The sequence below is a fragment of the Lactuca serriola genome, chromosome 8 (genome assembly GCF_051521515.1).
Source record: "Lactuca serriola cultivar US96UC23 chromosome 8, Lser_US96UC23_V15, whole genome shotgun sequence".
NCBI lineage: Eukaryota > Viridiplantae > Streptophyta > Magnoliopsida > Asterales > Asteraceae > Lactuca > Lactuca serriola.
The window spans coordinates 288931682-288946006 of NC_136415.1; the positions used below are offsets into that span (position 1 = coordinate 288931682).

A 14325-nucleotide genomic window follows, 5' to 3' on the forward strand; every position below is an offset into this window, starting at 1 on the left:
CATTCGGTCATATGTTGGAAGTAGATATGAATCAAGACTGTCATGGGTTGGCTTGTAGAGGTCCAAGTTGGTGGACAAAGTTGTGCTACAACACTCATGAGTGCTCATAAGTTATGCGTATTGGATTCAACCTGTGCTCATTTGAATCACTTCATGGATTTTATCACGAGTGATCATGAGACGATAATATCTTATATTCTTCAAACCTAGAGATATGAGTTTTTACTATGAGTTGGTTGTACATTGATTGCACGAAAACACATTCGGTAACTCGATGTTATAAAACGTGCCTTTGTGTATGATTCAACAAGTAGTAGAACAAGCCATATGAGTTGAAGTTTATCCATTCCTTTTACCTTCAGGATAAAATCGATATATGTGGTCCTCTCGATGATTTAATGATGATACATGTGAGTGCTTGGCCAAGCTAGGACTGAATTTGATTTGTTCAATCAGTCAGTCGTCATGAATCGGAAATCGGGAAACAACAAATGGACAGAGAGAATGATTTATAATCCATGTCTCAGTCCATATGATATCTAGAATGGAGGAATATATGATCCCTTATCTAATGGAAAAGTCATTGAAAAAGGTCATAGTTCATTGGCAAGGTCAGAGTTCGACAGAAGCTTTTGACAGCTACGATTGCTAGTCAGGGTTTGAAGTCATACTCAATAATAGTTTTAGACTTATCCAAGTCGGAGACTGTTGGATTAATGTCTAAGTTCATAACTATAATTGGTAAGGCTTGACCCGACCCGTCATGGTCCATTTGGGCTGCATGGCATCGGGACAATTTGATAGACAAGATGAGGAAAACGGATACTAGTGATTTATATTAATATATTATAAGTTCTACTATATTAATATATAGACATATTATTTAATTAGTATTGATCAAGAATTAATTTATAATTAATTAAGTGATCAAAAGGAACTAATTAAATATGGAATCTATGATATATTTGTGTGAGCCATTTGAGGTGTCACAATTGGGGCACTCGACACACAAGCTTCATGAAGACAAGTTACATAAAAAAAGGTATGTATTCTATCTATTTTATTACCTAAGTTTATGATATTTGTATGCTAGTATAGGGTAATATCTTGGAAACTTCATATTTGCATGTATAATAGAGAAAACATAGATCCAAGGTATTTAGGGTTGTATGTGCACCATAGGATGTTGTAGTATACAAAAACCCAACTGGTGTGTCATGAGATGAAGAATCAAGTGGCGTAGATGGGTCTCGAGCCTCTATCTCTTCATTAAAAGGATCAATATGCAGAAGTTCAGACTTCGTTACATTGTGGGTTGTAGCAGGAATCGAGTAGAAAGGAATATGTTCCAAAAAAAGTGACATGTTAGGAAACATATAACTTTTGACTCATAGGTGTTGGATTAGTGTCTAAGGCTATAACTATATTTGGTAAGTACTTGACCCGGTTGTGCATGGTCCTTCTGGGTTGCCTTCACCATAGCAACTTGACAAGGTGATTTATATAGAGAGAAGAGATATTATTATTAATGTATTATAAGAATAATATATTAAAGGAATAATAATGTTATTTGATTAATATAAGTCATATATTAATTGAGAATTAATTTGGTGACTTAAAGAGATTAATTGAATAAAGAGGCATAAATTGTCAAATGTGTGATAGTTGTGTTTAGGGCTATGAATCCTTATGGATATGGGAAGGGATGATTCTAAGGATATGGATATCTTAAAAATCGTCTAAGGCCTTATATAGAAGGATCTTTGGATTGCTTTGAGGCTAAGTTATCCAATTAGGGTTTAAGGTGAAACCCTAGGATCTCATACTATATATAGACCCTTAGGGTTGGAGAAATCGGCCACTGAATCTTTGTGGAAACCCTAGAGCCGATTTCTCATCTCTCTCTCTCTCTCTCAAATCATCTTCTTGCTAGTTGGTGTTTGTAAGCCATTAGAGGAGTGACAATTTTGACTCTAATCTCCAAGAAGAAGAAGTACCAAGCAAGTAATCCAAGGTATTGTTCTAGATCCTAATTTATATGATTAGAATCAATTGTTTACATTAGATCTAGTATTGTAAGTCTTGGATTCAATGCATGTTCAATTAGAGAAACCTAGATCCAAGCAATTAGGGTTTGCATGTGCACATAAGAAAGTTCTTGTGGCTCAAACCCATCAGTGGTATCAGAGCTTTGATTGATTTCTATTGAATTGATGCATTGGTTGATTGCTTGTTGCTTGCAAAATTCGATTTTTTGATTCTGCCTGATGAACTCGGCGAGTTCCACTGTGGACTCGTCGAGTAGCTCCAACTCGGCGAGTCCATAGTGGGAACTCGGCGAGTTCGAGCGTCGGAAAGAGGGAGTTTCGGGATTTCTTGTTGTTTTACTTGAGGAAACTTACCTTAACTGCTTTGGGTCATTAAAATCCGATTTTAAACATATATATGAGTATATTCTTGACCAAACAAAAGATAATTACCAATTAGTTGAATAACAATTTCCTTATATGATAACAATTGATTATTTGAATTCACTTGGTGGATTGTCTTGCAAGTAATATTAAATAAGATCAAATTGAGATAATCTAATTAGTTGATTTATATTATTTTCTATTTGATCCTTTTGTTTTGAAAAGTTTAAAACTTGTCCTCAAGTTTTGAAATTTAAGTTTTCTGATTAAAAGTTTAATTTAAATAATTTAAATTTCAAACCCTAGAATTTTACAAGTTTAAAATTCAGCCTTTACTAATATAATATTACAAGTTTAATATATTTATATGTATAATTAAAGATGCTAGTCTTACCGTTAGTAGGCCTCATTCACGAAGCCAGTCTATAAGGTGGCTATAAGGTTGCTGCCTATAAAATGGCGCTTAATGGGTGTACACTCACACTCACCGCTTGCTTGACTGGTGGAGGGTCGTTAGCCGAACGGGTAGGATAGGGCAAATCTCTTCTCATTAATAAGTATAATGAATCTATTTAAAGTAACTAAACTATTTTATAAAATTCCCAATCTTAGTTACTTTAGGAAAAGTGAATTGATGCAATCCCATGAAATTACACTTTGCACCCTTGTTTAGATGTTAGTGGAGCGTGTGTGGTTAACCTGCACACTAATTAATTCTAAGCAAAGGTGGAAAAGGGTGATTCATTATTTGTCATAGTTTGGTGGTGCGTGTGTGGTTTACCGGCACATCGAATAGGTGATTGTAACAATGAAGGCACCATGTAGATTTGCATGGTTATTCACACCCGCTTTGTGATCCTCGGTATCCCAGTCACAAACTAGAGGGGCATATCGAGATTTAAACATGCCATTGAAAAGTTCAATGAATCTCAAAGAAATCTAGAAATTCTCAATAAATTTTAAAACTTAAAGTTTATGTTTTTCGTGGTGAAGAATTAGTGAATCATCATTCACTTACCTCCAAATTATTTGCATGTTGGATTACGGTATCCCTTTTCTAATGTGTAAATGATGTTGTGGGCTCCTAGCCCTAAATTTCCATTTGGGTGTTAATTAGGGACTTAACTCTAATCAACTTTGTTCCTTTCGATTTGTATATGTCTAACGCAAACAACGCTGTTGCTAGCTCATTCACGCTAATAAGCCTTTGTCAAAAAGTGACTTTCGATGGATCGAATTTTAGCGAATGGATAAGATACATTCGCAGGATCGCTCGTTACGAGGACAAGGAGTATGTTCTCGACGAAAGCTCGAAAAGATCAATCCAGAAACTGCCACTCCCGAAGAAATGGCTATGTTTGAAACACATAAGCGTGATGCAATGAAAGTCCATTGCATCATGATAGCCACAAAGAACTCCGAATTCCAAAAGTCCTATGAGGACATGTATCCTTATGAGATGCATCTAGACTTGATGGAGAGATATCACCAAAGCGCGAGGCAAGAGCGCTATGAGATCATAACGAATTTGATCACTGCTAAAATGGGAAGTGGAGAATCTCTAACCGTGCACTTGTAAAAGATGCAAAGATATGTCGATCGTCTTCGCAAGTTGAATGTCAACTTTGGGGAAGATTTGTCTATCGACATTGTTTTTCACTCCTTGCCCTCATGCTACAATCAATTTAGGATGACCTACCACATGAACAAGGAAGAGGTCACCCTGAGCAAACTCCAAGGTCACTTAAGGACTGCTGAGAGCAACATAAAGGACAAGTCTGTTGCACCAACTCCCAATCCGTCTGCTGCTCCTGTTTTGGCTATTGGGCAGGGAAGGGGCAAGAAGAGGAAGGCTTCCTCGAAGAATCACCGCAAGGGAAAGTCCCAAGATGGTTCCTCTTCTAGTGGGACCAAGGTTTATCCTGATAAGCCCAACCCTAACCCAAAAGAGGCAGAGTGCCATCATTGCCACAAAATAGGGCATTGGAAGAGAAGCTGCCCGGAATATCTGCAAGCCATCAAGGATGGAAAGATCAAGCCATCTTTTGTAGGCATATACACAATTAAATCTAATGATTCATCCCATGCTATTTCTTGGGTTCTTGATTCAGGGTGTGGTTACCACATTTGTTCTGATTTACCGGGACTACGAAGAAATAGGGATGTGGAGCTTGGAAGAATAAATCTAATCATGGGGAACAGAAGATCGTCGCCTGTTACCAAGATTGGAGTGTATTCTTTAGTGCTTAGTAATGGATTGAATTTAGATTTAAATAATTGTTGCTATTCGTTAGATATGGCAAGAAACATCATTTCTTTTCATGGTTTGTTTAGACAAGGATTTAGATATTCGTTTAATAATGAGAATGGTTCAATTTATGCTTATCTAAATGGTGTTTTATATTTTGAAGCAATGCCTTGTAATGGAATTTATGAAACTGTTATGGTTGTAGATAACCTAGGAAAAGATGTGTTGTGTATGGATTCTTCCAATAGTATGGATAGAGCATCCTTGTGGCATTATCGTCTTGGACATGTCAACAAGAAGCGCATAGCCCAACTCCAAAAGGATTGAGTGTCGGAGTCATTCGACCTTAGGGAAGATGACACGTGCGAATCCTTTTTACTTGGAAAGATGACCAAGTCACCCTTCATTGGCACTTGTGAGAGGGGTGAGGGTTTATGGGATCTCATACACACCGATGTGTGTGGTCCCTTTAGATCCACCACAAAGGATGGCAACCGCTTCTACGTGACTTTCATCGATGATTATAGTAGATATGGGTATATCTACTTAATCAAGCACAAGTCAGAAATGTTTGAAAAGTTCAAAGAATTCAAACATGAAGTGGAGAATCAATTGGGCAGGAAAATCAAGATGCTTCGATCCGATCGAGGAGGAAAGTACCTAAGTCTAGAATTCCACGACTATCTCAAGGAATACGGAATAGTTTCGCAATTGACACCACCTAGGACACCGCAATTGAATGGTGTGGCAGCAAGGCGTAATCGAACCCTGTTAGACATGGTTCATTCTATGATGAGTCGTGCTTCACTACCTATCTCATTATGGGGGTATGCCTTAGAGACTGCCGCCCATATCCTTAATCGAGTCCCTACAAAGAAGATTGCCAAAACACCTCATGAGATGTGGACAGGGAAAGCTCCCTCGTTGGAACATATCAAGGTTTGGGGCTGTGATGTTTTCGTAAGACTAGAAACTCACGACAAGCCCGAACCTCGTAGTGAGCGATGTATTTTCATCAGCTACCCGCATAAATCCTTTGGATATCTCTTCTATAGACTGAGTGACAATGTTGTCTTCGTTGTGAGGAGAGGGGTTTTCCGAGAGCGAGAACTCATAAGCCATGGAGATAGTGGGAGGCAAATCGATCTTGAAGAGATTCAAGAGTCGAGAGATGAAGGAACCTCTAACGCTGACGCTCAACCCGAGGAGGAAACTCTGGTTGAACCGATTGACGAGTCCTTACCTCTTAGACGTTCCGAAAGAGTTAGAGTTTAACCCCAGTTTTATGGTTTTCATATTACTACCGAAGGGGATACGTATATTAGTGATGGTACACTAATAAATCTAGATGAACCTAAGAGCTATTAGGAAGCCATGGCAGGCCCAGAGTCTGTAAAATGGAAAGAGGCGATGGACAGCGAGATTCATTCCATGTATGACAACCAAGTTTGGAATTTGGTTGACAATGTGCCTGGACGTAAGACGGTTGGGTGCAAACGGATCTTCAAGAAGAATACCGACCTGGATGGGAATGTGCACACGTATAAGGCACGATTGGTGGCGATGGGCTTTAATCAAACTCCCGGAGTTGACTATGATGAGACCTTCTCACCAGTTGCTAAGATAAAATCTATTAGGGTGATGTTAGCCATTGCTGCATTTCATGATTATGAGATATGACAGATGGATGTCAAGACCGCTTTCCTTAATGGGAAGTTGGCTGAGGATGTTTACATGGCTCAGCCAGAGGGTTTCATCGATCCGAAGCATCCCAATAGAATGTGCAAGCTTGAGAAGTCCATTTATGGACTTAAGCAAGCGTCTCGCAGATGGAATCTTTGCTTCGATGAGAAAGTAAAATAGTTTGGATTCGTACGAAGTGAAGATGAATCATGTGTATATGTCAAGGCTAGTGGGAGTATAGTTAGCTTCCTCGTCTTGTATGTCGATGACATACTGCTCATAGGAAACGGCATCCCCACTTTGCAGGAGGTTAAGTCATGGCTCGGGAAGTGCTTCGCTATGAAGGACCTCCGAGAGGCTTCCTATATTTTGGGAATAAGGGTAGTTAGAGAACGAAGTAAGAGACTGATAGGACTTAGTCAGAATACTTACTAGGATAAAGTACTACAACGGTTTTGTATGTAAAACTCGAAGAAGGGAGAACTACCGATACAAAGTAATGCCAAATTGAGTAAGACTCAAAGTCTGAGTACAAAAGTCGAGATAGCTGAGATGAGCCGAGTACCCTACGCTTCCGCAGTTGGCTCAATCATGTATGCTATGACTTGTACTCGCCCTGATGTGGCCTTTGCTTTGAGCATGGTCAGTAGATATCAAGGGAACCCGGGCAAAGCTCTTTGGATTGCGGTCAAGAATATACTTAAGTACCTTCGGAGGACCAAAGAATGGTTTTTAGTTCTCGGAGGGAGTGATGACTTAAAGGTGCAAGGGTATAGTGACGCCAACTTCCAGACCGACAGGGACAACTACCGTTCACATTCGGGCTGGGTCTTTACCCTTAATGGAGGAGAAGTGACTTGGAAAAGTTCCAAACAAGAAACGGTAGCTGATTCTACGTGCGAATCAGAGTACATTGCAGCGAGCGAAGCGTGAAAGGAGGCGATGTGGTTGAAGAACTTGATTGGTGATCTTGGAGTTGTGCCTGCCATAAAAGAGCCTATGGAAATTTTCTGTGATAATGAAGGAGCGGTTGCCTTGACCAAGGAACCGAGGGATCATGGTAGATCTCGACATATCGACATAAAATATCACTTTATTAGACATCGAGTAGAAGAAGGACACCTCGTAGTAAAGAGGGTATCGTTGGAGGATAACCCAGCAGATCCGCTTACGAAGGGACTGAGCAGGGTTAAGCATTTGCAGCACGCTAGGAGCATTGGGCTGAAAGACGATATTAGTTTAGATTAGATAGGTTTTGAAACATAGAATAGATAAACGTAATTGACATTTGATGATTAAATAAAGGAGTATTATTTATAAGTAAAGCTACTTTCTTATGTTAATTGTTTAACTATTGTTTCATTTTGCATGATTTGACTTCTTGAATAATTGAGTTATTAAGAATAATCGAATTATTCGAATGGTCCACAATCGTTCATATGTTGGAAGTAGGTGTGAATGAAGATTGTCATGAATTGGTATGTAGATTGTCTAAAAGGAATTAGACATAGCAAAGGTTTGTTGCAACGTTCAGGAGTGCTTATGAACAAGTTTTGAGCGTTTGAATAAACACGCGCTTGCTGGAATCACTTGTTGGAATGAGACACAAGTGATCGCAAGACGATAATATCATATTGTCTTAAAACGAAGATATATGGTTTATTGTTTATTAATTGGTAGTGCATTGATAATGCGAAACCGCATCAGTAAATTGATGTCATAAAACGCATTGTTGTGTATGATTGATTAGTAAATAGTAAATGCATATAAGTCGAAGTTTATCTGTTACTTTTATCCTAAAAGGGTAAAAGCGATATCAGGGCCCCTCGATGATTTGTTTTGACTTATGTGTCGGGCCCGGTCAGGACTGAATTGATGTGTTCAATTAAGTTCTATGTCAAATGAATCTGAGATAGAGAAACCAATTGCTGGAAAATAAGTTCCATAAGATTGTCCGCATAATATCTAAATAGAGGACTGTACGATCCCTTATCTAAAGGACAAGATACTGATAAGATCACATTTTGACAGCGTCTTTAAGAGCTACGATTGCTAATCAGATTGTGTTTGCATATATAGTTACTAGACTTATCCAAGTGGGAGACTGTTGGATTAGTGTCTAAGGCTGTAACTATATTTGGTAAGTACTTGACCCGGTTGTGCATGGTCCTTTTGGGTTGCCATCACCATAGCAACTTGACAAGGTGATTTATATAGAGAGAAAAGATATTATTATTAATGTATTATAAGAATAATATATTAAAGGAATAATAATGTTATTTGATTAATATAAGTCATATATTAATTGAGAATTAATTCGGTGACTTAAAGAGATTAATTGAATAAAGGGGCATAAACTGTCAAATGTACGATAGTTGTGTTTAGGGCTATGAATCCTTATGGATATGGGATGGGACGATTATAGGGATATGGATATCTTAAAAATCGTCCTAGGCCTTATCTAAAAGGATCTTTGGATTGCTTTGAGGCTAAGTTATCCAATTAGGGTTTAAGGTGAAACCCTAGGAGCTCATACTATATATAGACCCTTAGGGTTGGAGAAATCGGCCACTAAATCTTTGTGAAAACCCTGGAGCCGATTTCTCATCTCTCTCTCTCTCTCTCTCAAATCATCTTCTTGCTAGTTGGTGTTTGTAAGCCATTAGAGGAGTGACAATTGTTACTCTAAGCTCCAAGAAGAAGAAGTACCAAGCAAGTAATCCAAGGTATTGTTCTAGATCCTAATTCATATGATTAGAATCAATTGTTTACATTAGATCTAGTATTGTAAGTCTAGGATTCAATGCATGTTCAATTAGAGAAACCTAGATCCAAGCAATTAGGGTTTGCATATGCACATAGGAAAATTCTTGTGGCTCAAACCCATCAATAGGATCATATCAATGGTATCCTTTCTGTCCAATACCATACCCCAAAAATACACAAATAGCAATTTTGGCCCCAAGTTGTTCCTCTCAACATAAGGATGAAGAACAAAAAAAGTACATCCAAAAACTCAAAAGGAAGAGTAGTCTGGTAGATGGCCATATAGCTTCTCAAAAGGATACATTCTTGAATTCAATGAAGTAGGGATACGATTAATCACATACACAACAGTTAGGATTGCTACTCCCCAAAAGGCACTAGGGATCTGTGCACACCGGAGCAATGAGCGGTTAGTCTCAACAATATTACGGTGTTTTCGTTCTGCCACATCGTTTTGCTGAGGTGTGTTAGTACACGAGGATTGGTGTATAGTACCATTAGAAGCGAGTAACTGAGTAAAATCATTTGACATATATTCACCCCCTAGGTCACACCTGAAGCACTTAATCATAGTAGAATGTTGAGTTTTAACAAGAGCTCTAAAATTATTGTAAATATCAAAGAAATCATATCTGTGTTTCATAAGATAAACCCATGTATATCGAGTATAATCATCTATAAAAGATATATAATAGGTTGACCCACCCTTTGTGGATACTGGTGCAGGGCCCCATACATCATAATGAATAATGTCAAAAGGAGCAGTAGAACAAGACATAATTTTATTGAAAGGTAAAGCAGAGAATTTTTCCAGTTTACAACCACTACAATCAGAAATATCAGAAGTATCTAAATGAACCAAAACACCACTAGATGCTAAAAAACTCAAACATGATACAAACACATGTCACAAACGAGAATGCCAAAGATAAAATGATGTGCACAAAAGTACTCAGTAATTTTAATATTTATAACCTAACAAACTTAACTAACTGTGCACTTATAGGCAGTGTACCTAGTCAGATTACAGTATAGCTTGGGTAAGTCGGGTGTCGATCACAAGGAACAGCGTTCTAATTAATTTACTTACTATTAAATTAACCTAATTTATTAACAAGTTTAAAAGGGGTTTACCTGATTTTACAAGATCATATGAACTTAAATTCAAATTCAATAATTAAAAACACACTCTCGTTTAGTTTGAATCCACTTCTCCCTTATGGCTAGCTAATGTTTATTAAGTTGGTTTTTAGTTGTATTAGTAATTTAGTTCTAACTTACCAATAATTAACTAATTCATGTCAAATCAGGTATGTTCACACATAATTAAACACAGAACTAATTATGAATGTAAATATACCATGTAAGATTTGTAATATAAATGCAATTATGATCACAATACACGTTCTCTAGCACAGCTAAGCTTTGTTTATTCTAATTACTAACTTAGATTGGTCAATCCTAGCTCTAACAGTTCAATGTTCACTAAATCATTAGGTAAACAGGTTCATGCAGTTTAATGGTCACTAAGCTACACAGAACATGCAATCAAGCAATTAGATAAACAAATAATAGCATGCGAGGTTATACAAATCAAACACAAGCAATTTTTTACCAACTAAACCCAATCCATAAACATTGAACTATTCAAAAGGTTGAAGCTTCATCTAGCTTAACAAGAGTAGCTAGATTCAGCTGCTCATCCTAGCAACTAAACCAACACAGCTAAAAGTAATAAAATACATGTTCTAATTTAACCAAGATATAAACCTCTATTCTTTTCGGTGTTGAAAACCTTCTTCCAGAACCCTTCTTTCGCTCTGAGTCATCTCCTGGAATTCTTTTCTTCAACCAAAAACTTCTTCCTTTCGTAATAATCAGGAGAACTTAAATAATCTCCAAAAACTCGTGCCACGTCGTGGCCAGAGGAGTGCCACGTCGTGGGCTTCAAGCTATCCGTATCCTTCAAGGAATCCTCCGCGTCGCGATGTCTATCTTCTGGAAACCCCATGCCACGTCGTCGCCTACTTTGCCACGTCGTGGATTCAGTATTTATCGTGGATTTATTCTTTTCTTGTCTTCCAAGCCACCCATGTTCCACATATTGTCACTTTTGGTCCCTATCTTCGAAAATCCTTTTAATTGACTGAAAATAACAATTTAAAGTCATAAGTACCATTATTCTAAACATATTATCAATAAAAATGTACATAAATATTGCCTAAAAATAGGTATAAATATGGCAATATCATAAAACTCAGATGACAAAGGACTCAAACAGAAAGAAGATAAATCAATGTTGGAGGCAGCAACTACAGATACTTTGAGAACCTCCAAGACATACAGTTCCCCCACCCTACGGCCGATCCCAATCACCTTCTGGGTGTGTTGATCCTATATAACACAGACAGAATCAGAAATGAACACCCAGTTACCAGACTTACAAAACTGACTGACTGAGACAAGATTCAAAGTGAGTTTGGGAATGTAATAAACATCAGGGAGAGTGATATCAGAAATAGAGACAGACCCAACACCCTCAACTAGCATAGATGTATCACTAGTAGACTTAATAGAAATAGATGACACTTGTGACAAAGAAGTAAATGATGACAAATGATGAGTCATATGATGGGTTGCACCGGAATCTAAAATCCAAAAAGATGAGGGAATACCTGAAGTACTAGATGAAGTAGGACTAGAGTGAGACGTAGATGTAGACATAGCAGTGGGATTAGAGGCCAAATATTGTTTGAAACTCTCAAACACCTTGGGATCCAATGCATATGGTGACATGTTTCCAACAAAATCTGTATCAATTGGTGGTATAGTAGCAACAACAAACTGTGGAGGACGAGGGGTCCATGAAGGAGTACCAGAGGAACATGGCTAAAATTTCTGTTGACCAGACCTATTTTGTTGTCCCGACCGAGGCTGACCAGATTTACCCTTGTTGACTAACAATGGACACTGAGCTTTCCAATGATTTTTCTGTTTGCAGAATGCACACTCATCATAAGCAACCCTTGAAGTTTGTCGAGACTGATTAGAGGAAACAGCAAGCACAGTAGGAGCCAGAGTAGAAATAGAGGTTGCTTTAAACCCTTTATCTGCATGAGACTTGATACGAGTCTCTTCTACAATTAACTCATGGACAACAGAATCAACTGAAGGAAGAGGAAAGTGATGAAGAATTGTTCCACGTAGACCTTCAAAATCAGAACGCAAGGCCTTCAAGAACTAGACCAAGCGTTGTTCTTCCCTCCTCACAATGTAAGGCTCAAAATCTTTTAACTCTTTAGATTCGGTAAGAGCCAATTGATCCCACAGATCAGACATAACAGCATAAAAATCTTGAATACTCTGGTCATTTTGTTGAAGGGCATGAATATCATATTCTAACTGGTATTGTTTAGCAAAGTTGCAATAAGTATACAGTCTCTCCAAGTGATTCCAAACTTTCTTCGTTGTGTCATACTTGGCCAACTGCATACCAATGGACCGAGTAATAGAGTTATTAATCCAAGTAATGAACTTGGAGTTATCAGTCTCCCAAGCATCAATCAACAAATCAAAATTCTCATTTTGAGGCACCAAGGGTTTTGCTTTAGTCCCAGTGACATAGCCCCACATATTCTTCCCACGAAGGAAGTTCTCCATAACGTCACTCCAATATATATATAATTCTTTCCATCTAGACGAGTACTGACTGACTGAAGAGAATCATCCTTTCTAGTCATGTTGACAATGAATAAATAACCATAATAGCAATATAGCAATCTAAGAATGAAAGGAGTGACAAACCAGTGGAAGCAATCAATCGGACAACGAATCAACAGAGACAACGAATCAACAACATCAATGAATCAACACATCGACAACGAATACTATCTATAGAAACAACGAATCGACTGCTACAGCAACAACGAATCAATGGCTCTGCCCCGAACCCCGGACGGGGGCATGCTGCCCCCTGTAACCCCCAAGTTCGAACTAAAAGAAGGTTGGTTTAACTTGATAGGAAAATAGCTGATGGAAGTTTGTCCAACAATTTTTTAAATCGATGAAGGGCTAGTCAACATCTAAAATCAAAACTGAAGTCACTCTAAGTTGTTAAAATAAGAATTGCAATCATTCTTGGCTTTTGAAATCAGAACTGAAATTACCGATGATTAAGCTAAATAATACATGAAGCGACAATGGAGGATCACAGAGAGAGTCTAAATCTTATCTTCAAATAAATCGAAAGGCCAGAACAACAATCGGTGCCACCGTAGACTAAAGCTATGCTCCAACTTCTCTTTCATCCCCACCATCACAACTACAACTGACCATCATGTTTCCTTCGACCCTTTCATAAATGAAATTAAACGTAAAAGAGAGGACTAATTGTGGGGTGGGGGTGGCATGTATTTACTTTATTTTATTTTTAATTAAATTAATTTTAAGAAATTTTTTTTAAAAGTAATTATATAAGACAAATAAGTCATTTCATGTGGCATGGGGACGAATAATGCAACTTTTAAACACCACAAGCATAAAAATAATTTAAATGAAATTGTCACCTTTGGTAAATAATAAGTGTTGTTATTTTATTTTGTTTTTAAAAAAGAAAATATTTATTTTCAAACTAAACAAAGTATCATAACCATACCATGTAGATCGTTCCATGTGGCACCACGGGTTGGAAATACCATACTATTTGGTGTGTAGACTTTGGTGAGGTCCCCACAGCTATGAAAAACTATTGCACCCCACCTTCAAAATTGTAGCCACTAGAACACTAAATAATTAAATATATATATTTGTTTCATAATTTTTTAGACTCTATATGTGACAAACGATAAAAAAATACGTCGCCATTCAAGATCTATCAAATCCGAATCATCAAAGTCATACTTATACCACTTAGCCAACTTCAACAACTTTTATTTGTCAAATTGTGCAAATGAATCACAAGGGCTCAAAGCAGCCATGTATTCTAGTAACTGGGTGCTTGTTTGACTAAATCGATCCCGATATTCTTCACTGTGTTGAAGATTTCAACCTCAAAATAAAATCTATTGGTCTTTGTGGTCGTACGGTTTCTTGCACCAACATAAATATCCTCCATTTCCAAAGTAGCAATATTGTGTGTTTGACAAAAGAGGATATCTTTGGCAAAATGCTAGCAAACCCCGTGTCTCTTAAAGATTGCAATGCGTCCACTGTCCCTCT

The 14325-nt window shown here is 37.7% G+C and overlaps 1 protein-coding gene across 1 annotated transcript; it reads right to left on the reverse strand.

The window, feature by feature from the left end:
- Window positions 1-12348: 12348 nt before the first annotated feature.
- LOC145068171 (uncharacterized) lies at window positions 12349-12768 on the reverse strand. Its single transcript, XM_079015146.1, has one exon. It carries the CDS (start codon window positions 12766-12768, stop codon window positions 12349-12351), a length of 420 nt encoding a protein of 139 aa, XP_078871272.1.
- Window positions 12769-14325: the final 1557 nt, after the last annotated feature.

Bases quoted from the DNA above. Each gene is read 5' to 3' on its own strand.
- LOC145068171 (XM_079015146.1), bottom strand. From the start codon at position 12,768: ATGGAGAACTTCCTTCGTGGGAAGAATATGTGGGGCTATGTCACTGGG.